We start from the raw sequence: 24030 nt of genomic DNA, 5'->3' as shown, positions 1-24030 counted from the left end.
TAAAGGTCAAAGGTGTGTTCTCTGTTAGGTCTTACACTAATGAGTGCATATTGTTCCGTAAACTGATAAGTTTAAGTAGGGCTGGGTCAATGCGACATGTTTATTGTGAGCAGAACAGGTTCCATTCATGTAGGCCCAGTGAGGTGCTTGCCAATTTTATCGTAGGATGTAACCTACGAGCTCTAGTGCTTGACGTCATAGGTACGGGTTCCGTTGGGAGGTATTTATGTAGACCAGGACGTGGTAAACATTGGTCTCTTCTACCAGTGTGGCTTGAATCTATGCACAGCGTCATAAAGTTCTGTCAGCACTAGAGATCAAGAAATCATGAAATGTAGCAAGTCATGCACAAAGATGAAGGTCAAACCTGCAATTTTTTTAAGTTCCTGAAAACATTTTAATAAACAGCATCAAACTGATATCCTAAACATTTTGAAACATCACGATACACTCTCAGAAAAACGTGTTTCAGTTTAAATCTAAGTGACTTTTGCCTTAATGCTAGAATGAACGATAGATTGTAACTTCTAAATAGAAAATCACTAGTCTCTAAAACTTTATCATCATCTTTCCTATGCGTTCCTCATGGGACATAGAGCTCAGTAAAAACACGACACTTTCCATGGTCTCGTGTTAGTTTTTTTTTCATGGCTTCCAAGCTCTTATTCTAGTTAAGCATAAGATATATATTAAAGTTTGTGTCAATAGCTTATCCTAAGTTTTCATCTAGGTCTTAGTTTTAATTCATGTGTTAATGTGGAGTTTTTCCACTAAAAAAAATAAAAAAATGGTTCTCTTAACATTTTGACGATTCACTAATGAACTTTTTTTCAATGTGCTTTGTTCCTAGTGTAAAGTTATGTTAGCATGCTGTGTTACATTCTGGTCTGCCAAGCCTAAGATGTTATATAGGTCAGTGTAAAATGTTACAAAGTATAAATATTAAATGAGCTTTAAACAAATTAAAAATAAATATTTGTAAGATTTTTGTACAAAAAAAAATATTTTTGTAGTACTCCCCACTCTACATTCCAAACAAAGGCTCTGTGTATTAGCCTTGGAAGTCATTTAGAGAACTAGAAACTCTTTAAAACTATTTACACTGCGTAAAATCCTTACATTAATTTACAAATCTCAAACTTCACATGGATTTAAAGTTGATACAGTTGGCTCGGAAATGAAGCAAGTTACAATACCAGCCCTCTGGACATTTCTGCGCAAAAATAACATTGACATAATGTCTTTTCATGGCCTGTGTCCCAACTAGCTGAGACCTTTGCTGGCATATATTCGATCATAATAAGACATCATTCTGATTGCCTTGGCGAAAGAATGTTATTGAAGTAGAAAAAAAAATGCTTTAAATAAAACAAACAACAACAACAAAGCTTCTACGAAGTGTAATTGTATTAATTACTTTGTATCAGTCATTCAGTTTGTAATAGATCCAGACCAACACCATCAACAATAAATCTGTGCGATTAAAGCTATTTTTATCAATTGATTTGTTTAGCTAATTAGCTAATTTTAGCTAATTTCATGCTTTTAGCTTTCTCAATACACTATCTTCGTCGCTATGATCCTATCACTGGACCAGTTGGGACACGGGGGGGGGGGAGGGAGAAAAAAAAAGAGATATCTGGCTTTTAAAATCATAATAAATGGGTGGATGAACATTCTGAATTCGAACTCATGGCTCAAGTCTCCTCAATCCGACATATTAACTATTCTGTTAGTGAGGTGTTTATGAAAAAAGAAGATTGAAGATTATCTATTGTTTGTTTTAAACTTACTTTAAAGCGGAGATTAAAAAATGGGTCTAATTCAGCTTAGGCCACCGCTTCAGTCAAATACAATTACTTTCTCTGGTTTGAGATACCAAACAAAATAATTTATTACCAATAGTTAATTAACTAATTGGTTACTTTTAAATATTGATTCTAGTCTTGTCAGGTAAAAGAAATAGTTATAAAAACAAAATGTCAGTTTGATCCGAGAGTGGGTGCGGGAACATACAGAAATATGTTGCACACAATCTTTAACAGGCTGACAGACAGAGTGAGGTAATATAAGCTTTGTAAAAAGAAGATCTTATAACATAAAGATATTTTCTTATAAATTGGTGAGAGGGAAAAATAGAGAGAGAGAGAGAGAGATGGGGATTAAGTAATGCAGAGAGAGAGAAAGAGAGAGAGAGGGAGAAACATGAAAAAAGAAAAAAAAATCGGATCGTTAAAATCTGTTTCATTCCGTTTTTTTTTTTCATAAGTTAAAAAAACAAAAAAGAAAATGGAGAACTATATGTCTGAATGCTATCACATGTTTCATATCATTTCTAGTTTTCTCTAAAAGTACACACCATTTCTTTCAAGTGCATCAGATCTCATTGCATCTCGCCAGGAAGTGTGCGCATATCTCCACACTCTCTATTACACTCCTAGCAAAGACACATAAACATTTCAGCCTTCATTCGTGCTGACTTGTGCCTTTCATTGTGTTTGATTAGAGGATCATATCAGGTCTAAAATAAAGGCACACACCGGGAAGGAGCAAGATCCATTACTCCATAACATTGACTCTATAAATGATTATTTAACTCTTTCTCTCCGTAATTATTTACCACATTCTGGTAGAATCAACGCTGGTATCGTCAGTTAGGAGAGTAGAGTTAAATGATGCCTATTATCTTATACAAATGTTTCGATAGATTGTCATTTCCATTTATTCAGAAAATTCTGTTAATATTTGGATCTAAAGATAACGGAGTCTGATTATAGAAAAACAGATAAAGTAACGTTTCCTTTATCAGACTTTGCAACCTATAGGGCAGATGATGTTAAGGTCATCTGTGACCCACGGTTAACGAGGATGTCATGTGGCCAGCACAACGAACAACCAACTTTACTTTTCCTAACTAAAATCAGGTACTCATTAGAGCTGGGTGGACTCAGGGGCCCATAAAATGTCGAAATTCAAAATCCCAGTCTTCACCGAATTTCGAACTCAAGATCCGAGGTTCAGAATCCAAGAGCTTAACCACACAGCTACCGCGTCCGCACGAAAAACAGGTAGAAAGTCATTTATTCTCTTCAATAATTTAGCATTGGACATGCTCCAAATAATGTAGTCATTGATGAAACGTGAAAAATGCATCACATTCTCTAAGGGAAATAACTCAGAAATAATCCAGAACATTTGCGAGTAACATTTCAAAATTGAAGATTGCTAAAATGTGTTGCTTAAAGTCAAACAACGTGCACTAACACAGAGACACAACGATTTCTCTTAAGACTTTTTGGAAATTTAGTTATAAACAAGAACACATTAAAAACATTTGTTTTAAAGACAATATCTCCTCTATACAATAATAGAGCGATTTTTAGCGGCCCCCGTAAGGGGAAAAAGCCGCTATTAGGTTTGTGCAAAATGTCCGTCTGTCCGTCTGTCCGTCTGTCCGTCTGTCCGTCTGTCCGTCTGTCCGTCTGTCCGTCTGTCACACTCAGATCTCGAAAACTAGAAGAGATATGAAAAATATTATTTCATCATTAAATCCGGCTTGAAAAGTTTAGGTGCAACGGCTACTTTTGGTTTTCTAAAAGCAAACCGTTTAATTTATAAAATTAATTATGCAAGCGATTTTTTCATAAAAATACACCAATTCTAAAACAATTACGTAAATGTAAGGGAGGCAATGTTACAATATGCTAACAAAGATGGACAATTTTTGTGTATTTTCAGTATCACTAAGTCAAATATATTTTTAAAATGTACAGGAAATGTTTACAACAAATACAAATAATAGTTAAAGACGTTTTTTCTGGTCAACTAGCTGCTAAAATTAAAAGAAAACATTTCTGTTTGTTTATAAAGTCTAATTATGCACTTTGTATGTAAATATCACGCACATTTTTTTAAATGGACTTTTTATGCAGCGATTTTCGTGCAGTAGCGTAACGTCGCAACATGATCAGGTGCTAAACCAATTCCTTAAACTTTTTTTAAAAATCAGATTTTATTTATTTTTTGTTTAGTGCCCCCATCCGAATAAAAGAAGCTTATTTTTGTGCGTTTTGTCTGTTGGTCGGTCTGTCCGTCACGATTAGATTTAAAAAACTAGAACTCTAAAAGCTATTGAAAATCTGATTTACCCTTTAATGTTCCTCCCATAACATCTCAATAGTTTTAAGTATCTAAAATTGATTGTTCCGGATTTTTTTGTGCAAAACTAATCAACGCCAACAAATGTTTGTTTGCTCTTCTAACTTATATTACATTCAATTTCCATGCTTAAACGTTGCAAAAACACATTATCAATAATATGTTGTTCCGTTTTTTATGTAAATAGCATATTAATGCTAAATCATAATCTCTATACTGACTTATATTTCATTAAGTGTAAAAATGTTCCGGATATTGTTTTATAAAACATGAATTATGCCTAATGATTGTTTGAAATCGCATAAGGCTTTTAAAAAAAGTAATTTACTAGAATTGATTACTGAAAATTACTTTTTAGACATTTAATTTTCTTGTAAAACATAACATTGAAGTTTTGTAATCGATAAAGAAAGTTCCAGATTTTGTTTCTTACAAATCGTCGCCAGAAATTTCCGAATTTATTTAAAAATCTACTAACGCCAAATAATTGTTTGAACTCCCTCTTCTAATTAATAAACAAATAATCTTCTCATTTACGAAATAATGTTTTTACGGATTTTTATGAAAAATATTTTAACTCACTACTCTCTTACAGTACATTTAACTTTCTACCTAAAACATTAAAAAATCTAATTATCGTTAATATTATGTTCCGATTTTTAAGGAAAACAGAATCCAAACACCAAAGTAAGGTATGAAAATCTCTCCACGTGGCTGTAGTACATCTAATTTTTATACGAGACCATCCAAAAAATTTAATTAACGGTATTACATTTATCTGAAATTCTCTTTTTTCTTTTACTATTTATACAAACATCCGGAACAATCTATTATATAAACTTTTCAATTGTGTTCATTCATACCTAAAAATTATTGCGATGTTTTGAAACGTAAAATAAAGGTTAATCAATTTTTAATAACTTTTAGTTGTTTTTTTATTTCAAGATAACGGACAGACCGACTGACAGACGAAACGCAAAAACAATGTGGCTTTGATCCTTTTTAAATAATATCTATTAGAACTCAGTGCACCAATGTCTATGAACCCTCGTTAAATATCTCGTGTAAATAAAGACATTTTTTTTTATGGTACCGGTACTAGCCTATTGTGTGGTAATGGAATTTTTTTTCTTTGACGTCATATGAATGGACTCTTTAATTGTAATGTTAAAAGAACGCACTCGGTGCACCAATGTCTATTAACCCTCGAAAAAATTGCTTGTATTAATGAAAACATATTTTAGTCTAACTAAGCCGTGTGACGTAGTGTTTTTTTTTCCTTTGACGTCACATGGAATGAATTCTTTAAATGAAATGCTAAAAGAACGCACTCGGTGCACCAATATCTATGAACACTCGAGAAATGGCTCGTGTTGATAAAGGTGATTTTTAGTCTAGCTAGGCCTTGTGACGTAGTGTTTTTTTTTCCTTTGACGTCATATGGAATGAATTCTTTAAATGAAATGCTAAAAGAACGCACTCGGTGCACCAATGTCTATGAACACTCTATAAAAGGCTCGTAATGATGAAGGCGATTTTTATTCTAGCTAGGCCGTGTGACGTAGTGTTTTTTTTCCTTTGACGTCATATGGAATGAATTCTTTAAATGAAATGTTTAAAGAACGCACTCGGTGCACCAAAGTCTATGAACACTCGATAAATGGCTCTTATAGATGAAGGCGATTTTTAGTCTAGCTAGGCCGTGTGACGTAGTGTTTTTTTTCTCCCTCTGACGTTATATGGAATTAATTCTTCAAATGAAATGAAAAAAGAACTCGGTATAGTAATGTTTATTAAGCCTCGTTATGTGACTCGCGTTTAAAAAAGGAATGATATCTTGATTTAGATCTAATCTAGATTTTTTAAACTAGATCTAGATTTTTATTACAGTATATCTAGATCTGGATTTATATTCTAATTAAAATTATTTTAGAGTCTAGATCTAGAATTTCTAGATCTAGTTTAGACTAAAATAGACTAGATTAAGATGTAGAATTTCAATTTCTAAACTTAAAGTGTAAAAAAAAAGTGTAGATTTTCATTTCCAAACGTTTTGATCAATATTGTAATGTTTTAAAATACTAAAACTAATCTACTATTTTTTTATTAAATTTAAATTTAAATTTACGGCAAATGAATCTTTGAAACATTATTACTTTTGACCATCGGATGGCTGCCTGGTCGTGCGGTTTGCGCGCTGGACTGTCGTTCAGATTTATGGATGGCCCAGGGTTCAAACCCTGCCCGCTCCCATCCCCCGTCGTCCTGCGGGAGGTTTGGACTAGGAAGTAATTATCTTCAACTCTGAAGGAACATCCGAAACGTGTAAAACATTTTACATCAAAATTAAATCACCTCTTGAATATTATTTGCGAATATCCAGATCCGACAGGGATCCGACTTCGACGGGGGCCGCCTCTGAGTTTGTGTAACACAAACTCTCTTTGTAATCTTGTTTTGTTTTGTTTTAATAACTAATGTATGTTAGATGAAAAAAACAATGAATCCATTTTTACACCGCCCCATTCCCAGCCTTCCACGAGAGAGAAAAACTTGGGCAATTGAATGTATAGATCTACTACATTTTATAATGTTCCAATGATAGGCCTTTAGATCTAGACTTAGACGATGATTCGCTACATTTTCCTGAAAATTAATTTATTTCACTCTTGAATCAATACCGCTGCATATTACACGGAAATCTCGAACGCGATAGCCCTTTCAAGAAGGCGATAGTCCTTTCAAGAAGGCGATAGTCCTTTCAAGGAGGCGATAGCCCTTTCAAGAAGGCGATAGTCCTTTCAAGGAGGCGATAGTCCTTTCAAGGAGGCGATAGTCCTTTCAAGAAGGCGATAGTCCTTTCAAGGAGGCGATAGCCCTTTCAAGAAGGCGATAGTCCTTTCAAGGAGGCGATAGTCCTTTCAAGAAGGCGATAGTCCTTTCAAGGAGGCGATAGCCCTTTCAAGAAGGCGATAGTCCTTTCAAGGAGGCGATAGTCCTTTCAAGGAGGCGATAGTCCTTTCAAGAAGGCGATAGTCCTTTCAAGGAGGCGATAGTCCTTTCAAGAAGGCGATAGTCCTTTCAAGGAGGCGATAGTCCTTTCAAGGAGGCGATAGTCCTTTCAAGAAGGCGATAGTCCTTTCAAGAAGGCGATAGTCCTTTCAAGGAGGCGATAGTCCTTTCAAGAAGGCGATAGTCCTTTCAAGATGGCGATAGTCCTTTCAAGAACGCGATAGCCCTTTCAAGATGGCGATAGTCCTTTCAAGAACGCGATAGCCCTTTCAAGAAGGCGATAGCCCTTTCAAGAAGGCGATAGTCCTTTCAAGAAGGCGATAGTCCTTTCAAGATGGCGATAGTCCTTTCAAGAACGCGATAGCCCTTTCAAGATGGCGATAGCCCTTTCAAGAAGGCGATAGTTCTTTCAAGAAGGCGATAGTCCTTTCAAAATCGGCGTTGTATCTAGATATAAACCTAGATATAAGACTGGTACTCTAGCCAAATTTAAATTTATTTTTTTTTACTGTGAAAAATAATACAATGGTCCCCGTGTAGGCAATGAACTAGTAATAAGCTAGTAATAAGCTAGTAATGAGCTAGTAATAAGCTAGTAATGAGCTATTAATAAGCTAGAAATTCTTTTCCCAGCGACACCAACTGTTTAATTTCGAGCTCGACAATCGTGTCCCCAACCCGCCTTCTACGAATATACGAGTTGAATAGAGGTATTGAATGAATCCTTCAATCACATTCTATGTTCTATTTGTTTCATACTAAGCATCCCTTATTATGTTCTCTTCTAATTGTCCTAGGACCTATTCACAAGTGGTTCAGCCAAAGACCAACTCATGAGTTATTGACATTGACCGCATGTTTTTTGGGACTGCTCATTATTAAGCATGTGAGGAGTTGCATCGTGATTATAAACTGATATGGAGCATACAATAATACAAAACAATGGTATATCGCATATCCCACGATGCTGTCAGATCTAATAAATGTAGGCAGCTTGCAGATGTGAAGACTTGGCTGTGGAATGTGCCCCGTGTCTTGGTACACGTATAAACATGGGGGGGGGGGGGGAGGAACTATTATGTCTGCTAGCTGAAGATGAATGTTGAAATCTAGATCTAGTGAGTTTCTTCATTTCACCAAGGGTGTGGTGGTCCAGTAATATATCGCTTGGTCTGGTGTACCGAGGGTATCAAGTTCAAATACACGTGGAATCAAGAATGTGTTCCGTGTTTGTTTGTTTTATAACTTTCGGGCGTTCCTTTAGACTTGAAGGTCAATACGTCCTAGAGCAAGGTCAATACGTCCTAGAGCAAGGTCAATACGTCCTAGAGCAAGGTCAATACGTCCTAGAGCAAGGTCAATACGTCCTAGAGCAAGGTCAATAAGTCCTAGAGCAAACATCCTTCAGGACGACAGGGGAAAATAGCGGGCAGGGTTCAAACCCGGGATTATCGTCATAACAATCTGAAGCGCAAACCACAAGTAAACGCAGCCATCTTCTGTGTCAAAACACAGGTTCTAATGGATACGTGATATTTGTGAATAGAAGTAAATGCTGTTGGATGTTGTGCTGGTCACACAAAACCCTCGTCATCTATCGGTCACCGCTTTTATGTTGAAACTATTTCATCTTGTTCTTCAGATTAAGCAGGGTTCTGGTAACAATTGCTTTAATGTAGTTTTTTTTTAAGCATAATGAAGACCATCATAGAGTTAAACATGTGTATAATACAAGAAGCATTTTCAATGCATTCATTATAAAGCCTTCACTTAAAATCTAATATCAAGTAAAAATGCTTAAGATAAAAACTCTTATATAGACTCTAAGCATACATTACCGTAACATATTGAAAAAAAAAGTATATTCCTTAGGATGCCCCTGAGTCGACCAAACTCTAATGGTTACCTGAAATTAGTCGTAGAATAGTGTAAGCAGTTGGTCGTTGTGCTGGCCCCATTACACCCTCGTTAACAGTCGCCCATAAAAACATGACCATTACTTCATTTCCTCAAGATCTGCTAGAAGTACCTTTGAGACGTTTTAGATTATAGTTTATTTAATTATATTTTTTTTAATTCAATGTCTGAAGTCTTATTGCGACACTTCATTCTTTCACATTGTACCTGATTTGTTCTATTAACAAAGAGAAAACTGAGAAATCCAAAACTGTGTCTGGTTTTAGAGTTTCGCCTTTCACAAACTTCAAAAATGTTTTGCCTAATAATTTTTTTTTCATAGACAGTAAACTAGAGAAAGTTCTCGTTGACCTATGCGCCAATTTAGTGCACATGCGCAAAACAAAACAAAACAAAAACCTAAACAAAAGACACAGTCTAACATAAACAGAAAGTTAATGACTTGGAAACAAAGTCAACTTGGAACAAAGGGGACCGTAGATCTCAACATGTTACACCTACTGCATGCTCTTATCAAATCCCAATCTTTCGCACAACAACATGAACAAGTAAAACCTAGACAGACTTAGCTCGTGCCGAGGGTGAAAAGAAGGATAACTCGCATCTGCATTTATAGAAGCTGGAATCCGACACCTTGCCTCTCTCCCCTGTCGTCAAGAAGTAACTACTATGAAATGTCAAGAGGACACAGCAGGATAGATGTCTAACCTATACGTCTGCGTACAATGGTCATTCTCACTTTCTTATTACATGAGTACCTTGAGTCTTGTATGTGATTGGCAATAGAGTACATTTATTATTGGAGATTTCTATTTCCTATGAAAGATGAAGTGTCAATTAGTTATTTACATTTTTAAAGTCTATATTAAATTTTGGGCAGTTTTTATCACTTCATTAGAACGAAGTAATATTTAATATTTAGTTAATTACATTGATCTTACAAATACTGAGTCTTAGAATGACCCTAAGTAGGAATCAATCAAATGCTGTTTATTTTTAATATAACGATATTAATCTATCCTTTTACAGTGCCTTGAACCCTGATTGCATTTCTCAACAGCGCTATAGTAATGAAATAATTAGAATACTAATTTATGACAAAGGGAACATAATAATACCCTATTTAATAGAAATTTAGATTGTAATCCTTGTTAAATAGTTTAAATGAATCTCTATACATTGTTACACTGGCTATGTGGTTCGACTCACTCGACTCGTTTAGATGACTAGATGTAACAACTCCTTCTCTACACGTATTGCGTCATGTCAGCTCATCAAGAGATCAAGTGCAAGAAACACAAATGTTCAATGAAGTGGAATACTTTAATGAAATACACTACATAAAATCTACAATACAAAAATCAAGGTCTGAAGGTTTCATAGGTTAAGATTTATCTCACAGAATGAAGAAACGAATTATCACGGAATCTGTTTTCGTTTTTCCTATATATAAATTTAGTTTAACTAATCTCGTTTCTTCCTGGCCACTCTATAGAATTAAAACAATGTCCCGAAACTTCTTCTTGAAAACAAGTAAAAATAAAGAAAACTAATTTCAAAACGTCAAATCCTCCTTTCAGAAGCTTATTTAATTTCTCATTCTGTTTATTTCTTGTAATGCTGGTGTCTAGGTTCCACCCCATGAAGAGATAGAAAACTTAGAGGAGTAATTGTAACTTTATAAATGTGTAAATGACGTCATACTAGATAAAAGGTCAACTAAGGGTTACGTCACTGCTTCTTGTGATATTTAAATTGATTCTTGGATTTATTTTCTATTCATTTCACAATAGTTGTTTTCATGTTTGTTGGTAGTAAATAGTCTGTCACATATAGAAATGACTGGCAGTCAACATTTGCGACAGTTCAAACAATGAAAACTAATGGCAAGTTAAAAAATTGATGTAGTTCCAAGTACAAGAAAAATAATTTGAGAACCTCTCTTGTATAAGAGTAGCCTAAACATCTATGCTCTATAAGCCGTGACCTTTCATTTTCTATTTTCTTCCCTCATAGGATTCTCTCCGCACAATCACCGACTTGTATGAACAGCTTACGGTCTTAGGGTTGCACTAGATGGAACAAGGGTTGCACTAGATGGAACAAGGGTTGCACTAGATGGAACAAGGGTTGCACTAGATGGAACAAGGGCTCATTGATTCCACATTTGATGATTGAACTTTGTATCTTCGGCGTCCACCACTTCGTGTGTAGTGCCTGGCATTCAACATGAAGGGTACAATCAAGAAGAGATTATTTGGACTTGGGTGGGAGGGGCTTAGTCAAATGTATTTACAGGGCTACCTAAATAATCACTGTCACCTTCACCTAGCCCTTGGTCTGTTGGACCGTTGGAGCACCACTAAAAATCTGTTGACTGTCTTTCTCCATTCCTCTGTTTATTTGCCTTGGATATAATTCTTTCAGTGACAGGCCCGTCCATTCGTAAATGTTGTCTTCCCATCACTTTCTCTGTCTGCATCTTCATTTAAAAACCAGTTACGGTCAAATCCACCCAGATATCCCTTTATTCCCTTCTCTTTTTTCCCAACTGGTCCAGAGAAGTGATAGGATCACAGCGTAGTGAGAAAGTGATAGGATCACAGCGTAGTGAGAAAGCTAAAAACTTGAAATAGCGCTAAACAAAACAAAAAACAGTTGGTAAAATATTATTAATCGCTCAGATTTATTGTCATTGATTTAAATCTACCACCAATTTTAATACATGGCTGTTCCAAACTAATTGATATAATAATTATAATTTGTATACATTTTTATTAAATTTTTATTTTCGAAGTATTTTTTTAAATTTTTAGCAGCCCCCGAAAGGGGAAAAGACGCTATTAGTTTTGTGTGGTCTATCCGTCCCTCCGTCCGTCCCGTTTAGATCTCGTAAACTGAAAACGATATTGAAAACCCGACATCATGATATTTTAGACTAGACCATTCAAAGTTCTGATGTAACGGCTACTTTTTTATTTTCTAAATACGAAAAATTTAATTTTTAAAATCCACTATGAAAGCAGTTTTTTCATAAAAATAGACCATTTTTACAATTATTCACTATTAATAGTAACAAACGCGGAAGGCTATTTAGTAAGGGATATGACTATTTAGCATATTTTCAACACATTTATGCTAACAGTTTTAGATTTTTTGACAACATTTTTTGTTTACACCTGTAGTGGTAAGTTTAGTAAGTTCTGTCGTATATATATGGCTCCTTTTGTCTCGAAAGGCAATGGATGCGCCCAAGTGAGTCACTGGTTTTGGCTTAATCTTGAGACGGGGCAGAATCTGGTGTGGCTAATCAAGCCAATTCTAGAACGGCAGACTTTGCCACAATTCGTACATTTGTATGCCTCTGATTTAGGGCTAGCAGACAGGGCAGCTTTCTTTTTTTCCCTCTTGATTAAAGCCGCTTCAATTCTTTTGTTCTCAGCAAGGGTTGTCCCAGCACGCACAGTCTGTCTCCATGCACTCCGGTCTTTGGCTATGTTTTCCCACATACTTTCACTGATGCCTGAGGCTCTCATGTCTCGCTTGCAGACATCTCTATATGTTAGTCTTGGGCGGCCCTTGGGTCTGACTCCTTCCACAAGCTCAGCATATAAGATATCTTTCGGGATTCTACCATCTGGCATGCGGGTGACATGTCCGAGCCAGCGTAATCTCCTTTGTGTCAGGAGAGCATACATGCTGTTCATATTGGCCAGTCTCAAAACTTCCTGATTGGAGACATGGTCCCTCCAAGAGATGCCCATTATGCGTCTCAGGCAGCGCAAGTGGAAACTATTCAATCTGTGCTCTTGGTACATGTATGTTGACCAGCTTTCACTGCCATAAAGGAGAGTGCTCACAACACAGGCGTTGTAGACTAGGATTTTGGTCGCTGTGGTCAATTTACCATTTTCCCAGACGCGCTTGGAGAGTTTTGCCAATGCTGTGGTAGCTTTTCCTATCCTTTTTGTCAGCTCGATGTCTAAGTCTAGGTAACTGACAATTGTTGAACCCAAGTAGGTAAATTCCTGCGCCACTGAAAGGGTGTGGTTTTTTTTTTTTTTTTTTTGGAAATGTTTAGTTAGTACGACAGAACTGTCGTACTAACTAAACATTTCCAAAAAAGTGTTTACTTATTTTTTAAAGAGAAAACATCTATTTAGTATACATATAAGTGGAACATAATTTAAAACAACAATTTAATAAATATTATTGTCATTTAATTGCGTGAAGTTACTTCTGTAGTGTAAACAAAAATCACTGAACTAAAGGAATTGTTATTCATTTACGAAAATGTTTTTTCCCCCTCGAGGCCCTGGGGCACCACACAAGATCTGTCAACCTTCTTTCTCCATTCTTCTTCTTATATGCCTTTGATATAATTTAAATCTAATATTCACTCTGAAAATATTGAAATCTGCCTTTTGACTTCCTGGGTGGACCACTTTGGGGGCCCATTTAGAGTTTGTGTTTCTACACAAACTGTCTTTGCAACCTTGTTTTTCTTGGGTTTTTTTTGTTTTTTTTTTTAAATTAATGTTTAAGACGCCACATTCCTTATAGTTTCGGTCTGAAATAAATATTTCCTGGTGACTATTAAAAACACTTCAGAAAGTCTTATCCTGAGCGTTGTAGGTTTCCTCCCTTCTCTCTCTCACCACTTCTGACAGTGTCGACGTTTGAAGGAAATATCACCAGATCAGCTTTTCATTGACAATTTCCATTTGAAACTCCATCTCCAGCTGCTTCCATTCTTCTCCCTCCTTATCTGAAGCCTTGTCTGCTCCGTGCCCTGGCAGATGTCTTCTTCAGCCCGCTGGTAGGCAACTATAAATAGACTTGCAGCTTACCTGGTGGTGACCCATTTAATTGTGTCCCTACTGTTACGTCACTGAAAGTTTTTCATGTGTATGTGTGTGCCAGGATTCAACCTAGAAAAAGGTTCAAAGAGTACATTTATACCGTCAGGCCTCAGAAGTGAAGCCTCTTAGGGTTTTGTTTGGAAGTTAATCGAGACAGAATAAGATTTGCTTTTTTTGTTTTCAAATTATAGTAAGAAAATCATTTTTATACGCAAAAACATAAAAAAAAGTTTTTCTTTTCAAATCTATTACTTCTTTATAAAGCTGGACTATATGGGTTTTTTTTTCTTGTAATGCTTACTATTGCACACTTAAGGTCTATTTTTAAAGTCCAGCTAATTTCTACAGTAGACGGTGCGCAAGATGCTCATGAACATTTATTTATTTATTCAACTCCATGCTGCACTCAAAAAGGATTAAGAGTCGAGAACGTTTATACCTGGTGTAGTTTTGTTTTAAACAGTTCAATACTATTGTAAGATGTTGAAAAATTGTAACATTCAATTTGTAGTTTCCATTATGTGGCCAAATTAGCTAGTAATTTTTCTGACAACAATAGACATAAACTTTTCTTACATTTCTTACCCGTCCAGTGCACATGTTCCACCCAGTTTAAACACAAAGATTTTGCAAGCTAATAAGGAAAATTAAGGAAAAGAAAGACATTATGCAGCTCATTTTTCTTTTTTTCTCCCCCTTGTTTTAGCTCCTAAGACATTTTGCTTTTTAGGGCTTCTGAATATAAAGTGAATGGTAGCTGACTCCAAATTACACGCGTTCTTTCAATGAAGATAGATCCGTTCTACACGTAAGCATGGGTCGTGCTTGTTAGTTTGAGAAGTCTATAAAGTCATTGGTATTTCAAGCTGGTTCGGTCAGCCCATTCCATGCTTTAAATACAGATTTTCTGAAACTGGGTGGATTCGAACCGAAGTCTCCTCGGTTCGGAAGCCAAGCGCTTTGCCACTCATCCACCACAAAGTGTTTCATGTTACATTTGTAGAACCTTCCCAAGCACCACTTTTAGAACTTCCTCTAGGTCCCATCTGGGGGGGGAGGGGGGAGAGGAGTTCTGGTTGGCGAAAACCTTTGGTGTTTTTGTAAGGGGGCGTCACCGGTAAAAGAGTTCTCTAATTGCGACAATGCCTCTTGTACAAACTTATCCTAGCATAGAGAATAAGAAAAGTGTCTTTTTCTTTGTGTCCGAGTCTATGATTAGTTTGTGTTTCTGTATTTATAAGTAATGGTTCAGTATTGTATGTATTATTGGTACATTACTCTTCATTTTTCTGTCCTAAAGTGTCTTAAGTTTAGAAATTTTACTAAATGTGTTACTCTAGCCAAATGTGAATTTTCCTTTATTGTAAATATCACGGCTCTGTTTTGTCTATGTCTGTTCTAGTTTCTTGATGTATTCCCAAACGCTCATTCTTATATTTTGTAACCAAGTTTAAAATGCATTTTACATTCTTGTTTTTTTTTTTTTAAATTATTAAACCGTAACGGATTAATTCATTTTCTAATAATTGTGTCTCTATGAGGGTTCCAAGAGAACTCCATTCTAATAGTACTAGATTACAATAGATAGTTACAACCAACTAACTCTTTCGGTGCGACGTTCGTTTTAGATTACTTATCGCAGCTGTCATTTTAATCCAGACTTTAGTAGCTAAAGATGCATCGAACACAACAATATACAATTTCGTGGCCCGTAAACCATTTTGTTTCAAACGCGTGACTTGATTCTCTCCCATTCTAACCCCCCACATAGACCCACCATCTTACCTGTATCAACAGCAACACTTTAAAACGAAGGATGCCAGCACTATCTCTGAGTGAGGAAACCAAACAAATAGAAACTCATTCGACATCAAGATGAACTAACAATGTGACTCAGCCACCAAGGCCAACACTCAACTGTTTGTCTATTTTTAAAACTTGACAAATATGGTTCGTGTCAATAGAAACATTCCGTACCCTAATCTCTCCCGCCACTTAAAGCTGGTGGAATAAACCCAGTTGACTTATGTTGAGGGCGTGGCAGGTAAACAATAGCAGGATACAGAGTCGAAATACCGGAATAGACATCCTAGCTTTAGATACGTGAATAGACACATCCTAGCTTTAGATACGTGAATAGACACATCCTAGCTTTAGATACGTGAATAGACACATCCTAGCTTTAGATACGTGAATAGACACATCCTAGCTTTAGATATGTGAATAGACACCCTAGCTTTAGTTACGTGAGTAGACATCCTAGCTTTAGATACGTGAATAGACATCCTAGCTTTAGGTACGTGAATAGACATCCTAGCTTTAGGTACGTGAATAGACATCCTAGCTTTAGATACTTGAATAGACACACCCTAGCTTTAGATACGTGAATAGACATCCTAGCTTTAGGTACGTGAATAGACACATCCTAGCTAATTACGTGAATAGACACATCCTACCTTTAGATACTTGAATAGACACCCTAACTTTAGTTACGTGAATAGACACATCCTACCTTTAGATACGTGAATAGACACATCCTAGCTTTAGGTACGTGAATAGACACATCCTAGCTTTAGGTACGTGAATAGACACATCCTAGCTTTAGATACGTGAATAGACACATCCTAGCTTTAGATACGTGAATAGACACATCCTAGCTTTAGATACGTGAATAGACACATCCTAGCTTTAGATATGTGAATAGACACCCTAGCTTTAGTTACGTGAGTAGACATCCTAGCTTTAGATACGTGAATAGACATCCTAGCTTTAGAAACGTGAATAGACATCCTAGCTTTAGGTACGTGAATAGACATCCTAGCTTTAGATACTTGAATAGACACACCCTAGCTTTAGATACGTGAATAGACATCCTAGCTTTAGGTACGTGAATAGACACATCATAGCTAATTACGTGAATAGACACATCCTACCTTAGATACTTGAATAGACACCCTAGCTTTAGTTACTTGAATAGACACATCCTACCTTTAGATACGTGAATAGACACATCCTAGCTTTAGGTACGTGAATAGACACATCCTAGCTTTAGGTACGTGAATAGACACATCCTAGCTTTAGTTACGTGAATAGACACATCCTAGCTTTAGATACGTCAATAGACATCCTAGCTTTAGGTACGTGAATAGACACATCCTAGCTTTAGTTACGTGAATAGACACATCCTAGCTTTAGATACGTCAATAGACATCCTAGCTTTAGATACGTCAATAGACATACTAGCTTTAGATACGTCAATAGACATACTAGCTTTAGGTACGTGAGTAGACATCCTAGCTTTAGATACGTCAATAGACATCCTAGCTTTAGATACGTCAATAGACATCCTAGCTTTAGATACGTCAATAGACATACTAGCTTTAGATACGTGAGTAGACATCCTAGCTTTAGTTACGTGAATAGACATCCTAGCTTTAGATAAGTGAATAGACACATCCTACCGTTAGATACTTGAATAGACACATCCTAGCTTTAGATACGTCAATAGACACATCCTAGCTTTAGATACGTGAATAGACACATCCTACCTTTAGATACGTGAATAGACACATCCTAGCTTTAGATACGTGAATAGACACATCCTACCTTTAGATACGTGAATAGACACATCCTAGCTTTAGATACGTGAATAGACACATCCTAGCTTTAGATACGTGAATAGACACATCCTAGCTTTAGATTCGTGAATAGACATCCTAGCTTTTTTGACTTGGAAACATTTATGTTACTAGCCGAATAAGACTATCGGCCTGCGGGCCTTAGTTTAGGTATTATGGATGTATTGCATCATGTGGATGGAATTTATATCAAAGTTGGATAATGTTCTATTAACACATTTTTTTTAATTTTGCCACGAAAATGAAAGTGCTGTGTGAAAATGGATTTACCCGTTCAGCCAGAATATAAATTTTATGTGAAAACGGGTTTACCCGATTTGTTAAAATGTCTTGTTATTTAAAAGAGGTACAATTAAGTACTTTTGTCTATTTCTTGGTCCCTTCGGGAACATTAAACATACACTACGGTCTCCGCCATGATCTAAGGAACTACTATGCCAAGTTGTATCAATATTGGTCAAACGGTTTTTTATTAGGGACATACATACACACATACGTCTTACTTTCTACTTTATATATTAGATTGTGCACTCTCATGTTAGGTTGGTTGGAGCTTTGGTGTTTCATTTGTTGCCTAAGGACCTGTCGAGATGTACTGTGTCTGGAAGTAGTTACATATACATCTGATCTGGACACATAATCAACGTAACTCTTCATTGCTTAGAAAAAAAAAATCTAAATTTAATTCAGGACTGAAGTATGTGGAGGCCCCGGGAAGAATGTGTGTGCAGGCCCGGGAAGAATGTGTGTGCAGGCCCCTTACACGTTTCAAAAGCTGGAATAAAAGACAAATTATTCAAGGAAATACTAATATCTAAAAGCATGTGCCATATTATAAAACATTTATTATAAACTTGTAAATTTAATTATTTTCCTTCGTTTAAAAAAAAATATTTAATATCCAAATTTTAGTACAAACAAGGTTACAAAAGACAGTTTGTGTGGAAGTGGTCCACCCAGGCAGGCTTCAATATTTTCAGAAAGAACATCCGAATGAAATTATATCAAGACAAATGAGAGATAAGAATGGAGAAAAAAGGTTAACAGATCTTGTGTAGTGCCTCAACGGTCCCGCAGATCAAAGGATAGGTGAAAGTGAATGTAAAGTTAGATGTGAACCTGGCCTAACTAGTTCCTCTTTCAGACCTTGTGGTCTATAGGGCAGATGATGTAAAGTTAATCTGTTTTTGTGGCCTACGGTTAACGAGGGTGTCATGTAGCCAGCACAACGACAAACCGCCTTTACTTTTCCCCAACTAATGTCAGGTACCCATTAGAGCTGAGTGGACTCAGAGGCGCCCAAAGATTCCAAAGTTGAAAATCCCAGTCTTCACCAGGATTCGAATCCTGGACCCCCGGTTCGGAAGCCAAGCGCTTTACCGCTCAGCCACCACGCCTCCCTGGCCTAACTGATGTCTTATAATTGATCTAATTGTTTTGAAAAGGCTCAATCTCTTATTCGGTTCCTCAAAGAAATAAAAAATAAAAAACTCCGAAATAAAAAAAAAAGTTTAGAAAAATAAAGTTTATAAGATTACTATTCATTTTAAATTAGGTATAACTTATAATGCATACTAATTAGCTTTTTCTCTTTAAAAAAAACTGCTTGCATAACTGATTTTAAAAATTAGATTTTTCGCTTTCAGAAAAAAAAAAAGTAGCCGTTGCATCAGAACTTTGAATGGACTAAAATATTGTGATGTCGGATTTTCAATATCTTTTCTAGTTTACGAGATCTAAACGGGACGGACGGACAGACGGACAGACATTTCGCACAAAACTAATAGCGTCTTTTCCCCTTTCGTGAAAATGTAGGCCTAAGAATGTATGGCTTACACAATGAAGTAAATGCGGAACTACTTCTGTACATTGCAAGCACAGTCTAAGCCAGGGGTCTCAAACACGTGTCCCGCGTGCCACATGTGGCCCGTGAAACAAATTTGTGTGGCCCGCGACCACGTCCGCGAATTTAAAAAAATTAGATAAAATTTACAATGACCACATATAAGCCGTGAAATGATTTACAACTGCACAAATCATTAAATGAGGTGTCCGCCCACTGCAAGCGAAGATTCTGTGAAGGCAGGCTTTGTTGTTAGCGAGATGGCATCACGACCATTCACTGAAGGCCAGTTTGTAAAAGAGTGTATGTTGCAGGCGTGTGAAATTATCTGCCCCGAGAAAAAGAAACTCTTCAAAGGGATAAGTTTGTCTGCGAACACAGTTGCAAGCAGGATCACTGAGTCAGCGACAAATGTTCAACAGCAACTGATTGCCGCTGCAAAAGACTTAGTAGTATATTCCATTGCACTGGACGAGTCTACTGGTGTAACAGACACCGCATACTGTGCTGTATTCATTCGTGGGGTCGACGAAAACTTGAACATTGTGGAAGAGCTATTGGACTTACTAGCCATGAAAGGAACGACGACTGGACGCGACGTGTTTCAAGAACTGGAAGCTTGTATTGACAGGTATGGGCTACCGTGGGAAAAAAACTTGTTTCAGTGGCTACGGACGGTGCACCAGCAATGTGTTCAGAGAAGGTTGGTGTTGTTGGATTAATGGTAGAGAAACGGTATCAGCTCAGCTTGGCGGGACCTTTTGCAGCCATACACTGCATTCTGCACCAAGAAGCACTCTGCGGCAAAAGTCTACAAATGAAGAACGTGATGTAGGTTTGTGAAGACGGTGAACTTCATACGTGCACGGGGTCTCAACCACAGAAAGTTTGTGTCTTTCTAGCTGATTTAGAAACGGAATACGGAGAGTTGCTTTATCATACGGAAGTCAGATGGTTGAATCGTGGAAAAGTGCTGCAGAGATTTTTTGAACTGAGACGGGAAATAGCATTGTTCATGGCAATGAAAGACAGAGACTACTGGAAGATTTTGAACACCGCTTTCAGCAATTCACTGCTCTCGAACCACAGTTTTTCCTTGTTGCCACTCCGTTCGCAGTTGAAGTGAAAAACGTTCCAGAGGAAGTCCAGATGGAACTACTGGACCTGCAGTGTGACACTGTTCTGAAGCAAAAATACGCTGATGTTGGTGTTCCAGATTTCTACCAGTTTCTTCCCAGAGAGAAATTTCCAAACTTATTCTGCGGAGCTGCTAGAATTCTAGCGATGTTTGGGAGTACGTACGTTTGCGAACAGTTTTTTTCCAGAATGAAGATAAAAAAAACAGCATGACGATCAAGACTGACTGATAAGCATCTGAGAGCAACCTTGCGGCTTGCCACTACACGCGACCTCAGACCTAACGTTGATGGTCTGGTCAACTAAACTGCCTGTGCTACACTAAATGTAATTAATAATTATCAACACTTTATTTTAGCATTTAACTGCAGTGACGGTAGTGTTCGTAAAATTTAATGAAAAAACATTATCTTTTTGTGGTGTGGCCCGCTGAATGGTTGTTACTTTCCACTGTGGCCCACATGCTGAAATGAGTTTGAGAAACCTGGTCTAAGCAACGACAGTGTTGCCAATAGTAAAATTTAAAGTATTGACGGAAAAAGAAATAGTTATAACAAAAATAGTAAACTTTCTGACACATCGAAATATGAATTTTTCCTTTATTGTTAAGGTACCTGGGCAGTAGCCTGTCCTCTATTAAATGCGGCCTGATTAAATGTATTTAAAATGTAATCCTATTAATTAGAGGCATTCTCGTCAGTAAACATTGCATGTGAAAGTAGTGCCTGTGTATGGCTATGGTACTTGTTTGAAAAAAGTAATTTACATTTTTGAATTGCTTTTGTAAAGAGCGTGTTTAGTATGTTCATTAAACAGTGGTATCTGGGAGAAGTTTCCAAGCTGTCTCTCACACAATACAGCACAAGTAGAGTCAAGCTCTAAGTCAAAATGTCTGGTCTACATCAGGAATAGTTCTCATTTCCCATTGTTAGGTAACCAAATGTTGTATGTCACTCAGCCACACTTCATTAGGCGCGGTGGCTGAGCGGTAAAGCGCTTGGCTTCCGGAGTCCAGGGTTCGAATCCTGAAGAAGACTGGGGTTTTTAATTTCGGGATCTTTGGGCGCCTCTGAGTCCACCCATCTCTAATGGGTACCTGATATTAGTTGGGGAAAACTAAAGGCGGTTGGTCGTTGTGCTGGCAACATGACACCCTTGTTAACGGTGGGCCACAGAAACAGATGACCTTTACATCATCAGTCGTATAGACCACAAGGACCAAAAGGGGAATTTTACTTACTTTTTTTTTTACTTCATTATATAATATTGTATAAGTTGATAATGATTAATCAATAAAAACAGTCCTAGTCTGTAGATAAAGGAAACAAGTTCAAACCTAGAATGTATACAAAAAGAAAATAGTTAAAGGAAGAATGGATAAAAGAAATGTTTTAAATCCAGAAAAAAAAAGATATTTAATTTTACCCTAGAAAGGATAAAGACATCAATATTAAACCTAGAAGGGATGGAGGACGCTCTAGAAAATATTTTTTTTGCTTTCCTTGCAGACGTCACGTGTGTACACAGGAGAAGGAGCTAGCCATACCAGTGCCCGTAAGACAAAGCTACACTAGGGGTATATACAACGCTGAGCTCAACACGTGAGTACCCAAGGCTTCTACCTTCTACATAAGGGACATCAGCATTGTACTATGTGTTTCTTGTCTACTACTATTTGAGATTGACTTTCTGGGTCCAATTAACATGAAAATATAAGTTAAAACTTACTAGATAGATATTGCTTCATTTTTGTTTCAGTATAACTTACCAAACGGCCTACAGGACGGTCGTCAAAGTCCAGCTCAAATCTCAAAAGACCAATGGTTGCTGTCCAGGCTGGGAGAAAAGTTCCCCACACGAGCAGGGCTGCTCTAAACGTAAGGAGATGTGGTCTTCTTTATCAGAGTATAAGTAGTCGTTCTTTATACTTAGTATTTCTTTTTACTTAGCTCTTTGTGCTTTTTTATATTCCACCTTTACCTTTCCATTAGTCTGCTGGACCATTGGGGTACCACTTATGATATGTTGACCATCTCTCTCCACTCCAGTCTTTTGCCACATATTCCCTTTATCTCTCACGCTCTTCATCAATACTATGGTACTGTTCACTGCAGAAAAGTCTTAGCGAGCTCTGAGGATCTCATGATCTGATCCTAAAGTTTTAGTTTGCGTTTTTTGACAGTGGTCAGCAGGTCGTCGTGGGGCCCAATTGTTATTGTGATCCTGTTTTGGGATTTCCTCATTTGTGAAGCTGTCTTTGTAGGTGATACCAAGGATCCTTCTGTAGCATCTCGAGTCCATGGCTTGCATCCTTTTCTCTTCTACCTCGTTCTCATTATTATTTTGGAGCCTTCAGATGACTACAATATAGGAGATGAAGAGGGAACTCCCCATATAGTTTTCTTTTTATTGGGGTGTTTTGAGGCCAAGGCTTGTTCGGGCCTCTAGGTAAAGAATACAGATTTGAAGGACATGATAAGCATTCTCTGGTGACACTCCACATAGGCAGATTTCACTGGTTCCAATTGAGCTTTCCGAACATATGTTGTCTCATTCTGCTGTGTCCGCTTCTGAAGCGAAAGATTAGAATAGCTTATAATTGATGCATTGTTCTTCTTGTGATTCTGATGAGAGCTTGTCTGTTTCTCATTTATTTTGTTCACTATTCTCTAATTCTGCATTAGAAACCCAAATTTCGAAAGCATACGAGAATGTGACCTTTACTAAGAAACGCAATTTTGAGTGCCGGGAGCTATGTCGTTATCTTTTAGTTTTATCTTTATCTTTTCTTTATTCTTTGTTTGGATAAAAAGTTATAAAGCTTTTCTTTAATTCATAACCATTTTTTTTTATTTAGAAATAATTCTCATAGCCTGTGAAGGGTGTTAATTTGTACGATATTATTAACATCTTAAGAATCATTGAAGTCAATGGGTTGTGTTCAGATGTGTATTATCAAGTAATTATATTATCCAAAGTATTCAAGTATATTCAAGTATTATCCAACTTATCAAGTGTTATTGTGAAATTATCGCAAATATATTTCGCTGTTTCTCGTTCTCTCCTTATCTTCTCTCTCTCTTTCTCTGTCTGTCTGTCTATCTGTCTATCTCTCTCTCTCTCTCTCTCTCTCTCTCTATCTATCTATCTATCTATCTATCTATCTATCTATCTATCTATCTATCTTCTCTTTCTTTTCTTCTTCTTTTTCTGACTCTTCCTTCCCTCTGTTCTCCAGTCTAAATGAAACATTTAAAGGTAATCTGTGAAATAAACAGAAATAAATGTTGCGATTATTCTCAACTTTAGCCATCTGTCAAGACGGCTGTGAAAATGGTGGCCAGTGTATATCACCTAATGTGTGTATGTGTGGAGACGGATATACAGGATACCGTTGTCAAATAGGTCTGTACAAATGTCTGTTACTTCATATTAGAACCTTGCCAAAATGTATTTTATGTCG

The 24030-nt window shown here is 36.8% G+C and overlaps 1 protein-coding gene across 3 annotated transcripts in view; it reads left to right on the top strand.

Annotated features, from left to right (window-relative positions):
• The window catches only part of LOC106059807 (myosin-3-like), a 49170-nt gene that overhangs the window by 17732 nt on the left and 7408 nt on the right, over nucleotides 1-24030 (top strand). For all 3 annotated transcript variants that reach the window (XM_056040216.1, XM_056040218.1, XM_056040217.1), the window contains 3 exons: nucleotides 22076-22168; nucleotides 22326-22444; nucleotides 23877-23972. In XM_056040216.1, coding sequence (XP_055896191.1) covers nucleotides 22076-22168; nucleotides 22326-22444; nucleotides 23877-23972 — 308 coding nt within the window. The remainder of the gene's footprint in view (nucleotides 1-22075; nucleotides 22169-22325; nucleotides 22445-23876; nucleotides 23973-24030) is intronic.

The sequence above is a fragment of the Biomphalaria glabrata genome, chromosome 9 (assembly GCF_947242115.1).
Source record: "Biomphalaria glabrata chromosome 9, xgBioGlab47.1, whole genome shotgun sequence".
In the NCBI taxonomy this organism is placed as follows: Eukaryota; Metazoa; Mollusca; class Gastropoda; family Planorbidae; genus Biomphalaria; species Biomphalaria glabrata.
The sequence above is the reverse complement of the archived record's forward strand: the minus strand, read 5'-3'. Positions and strand labels throughout refer to the sequence as shown.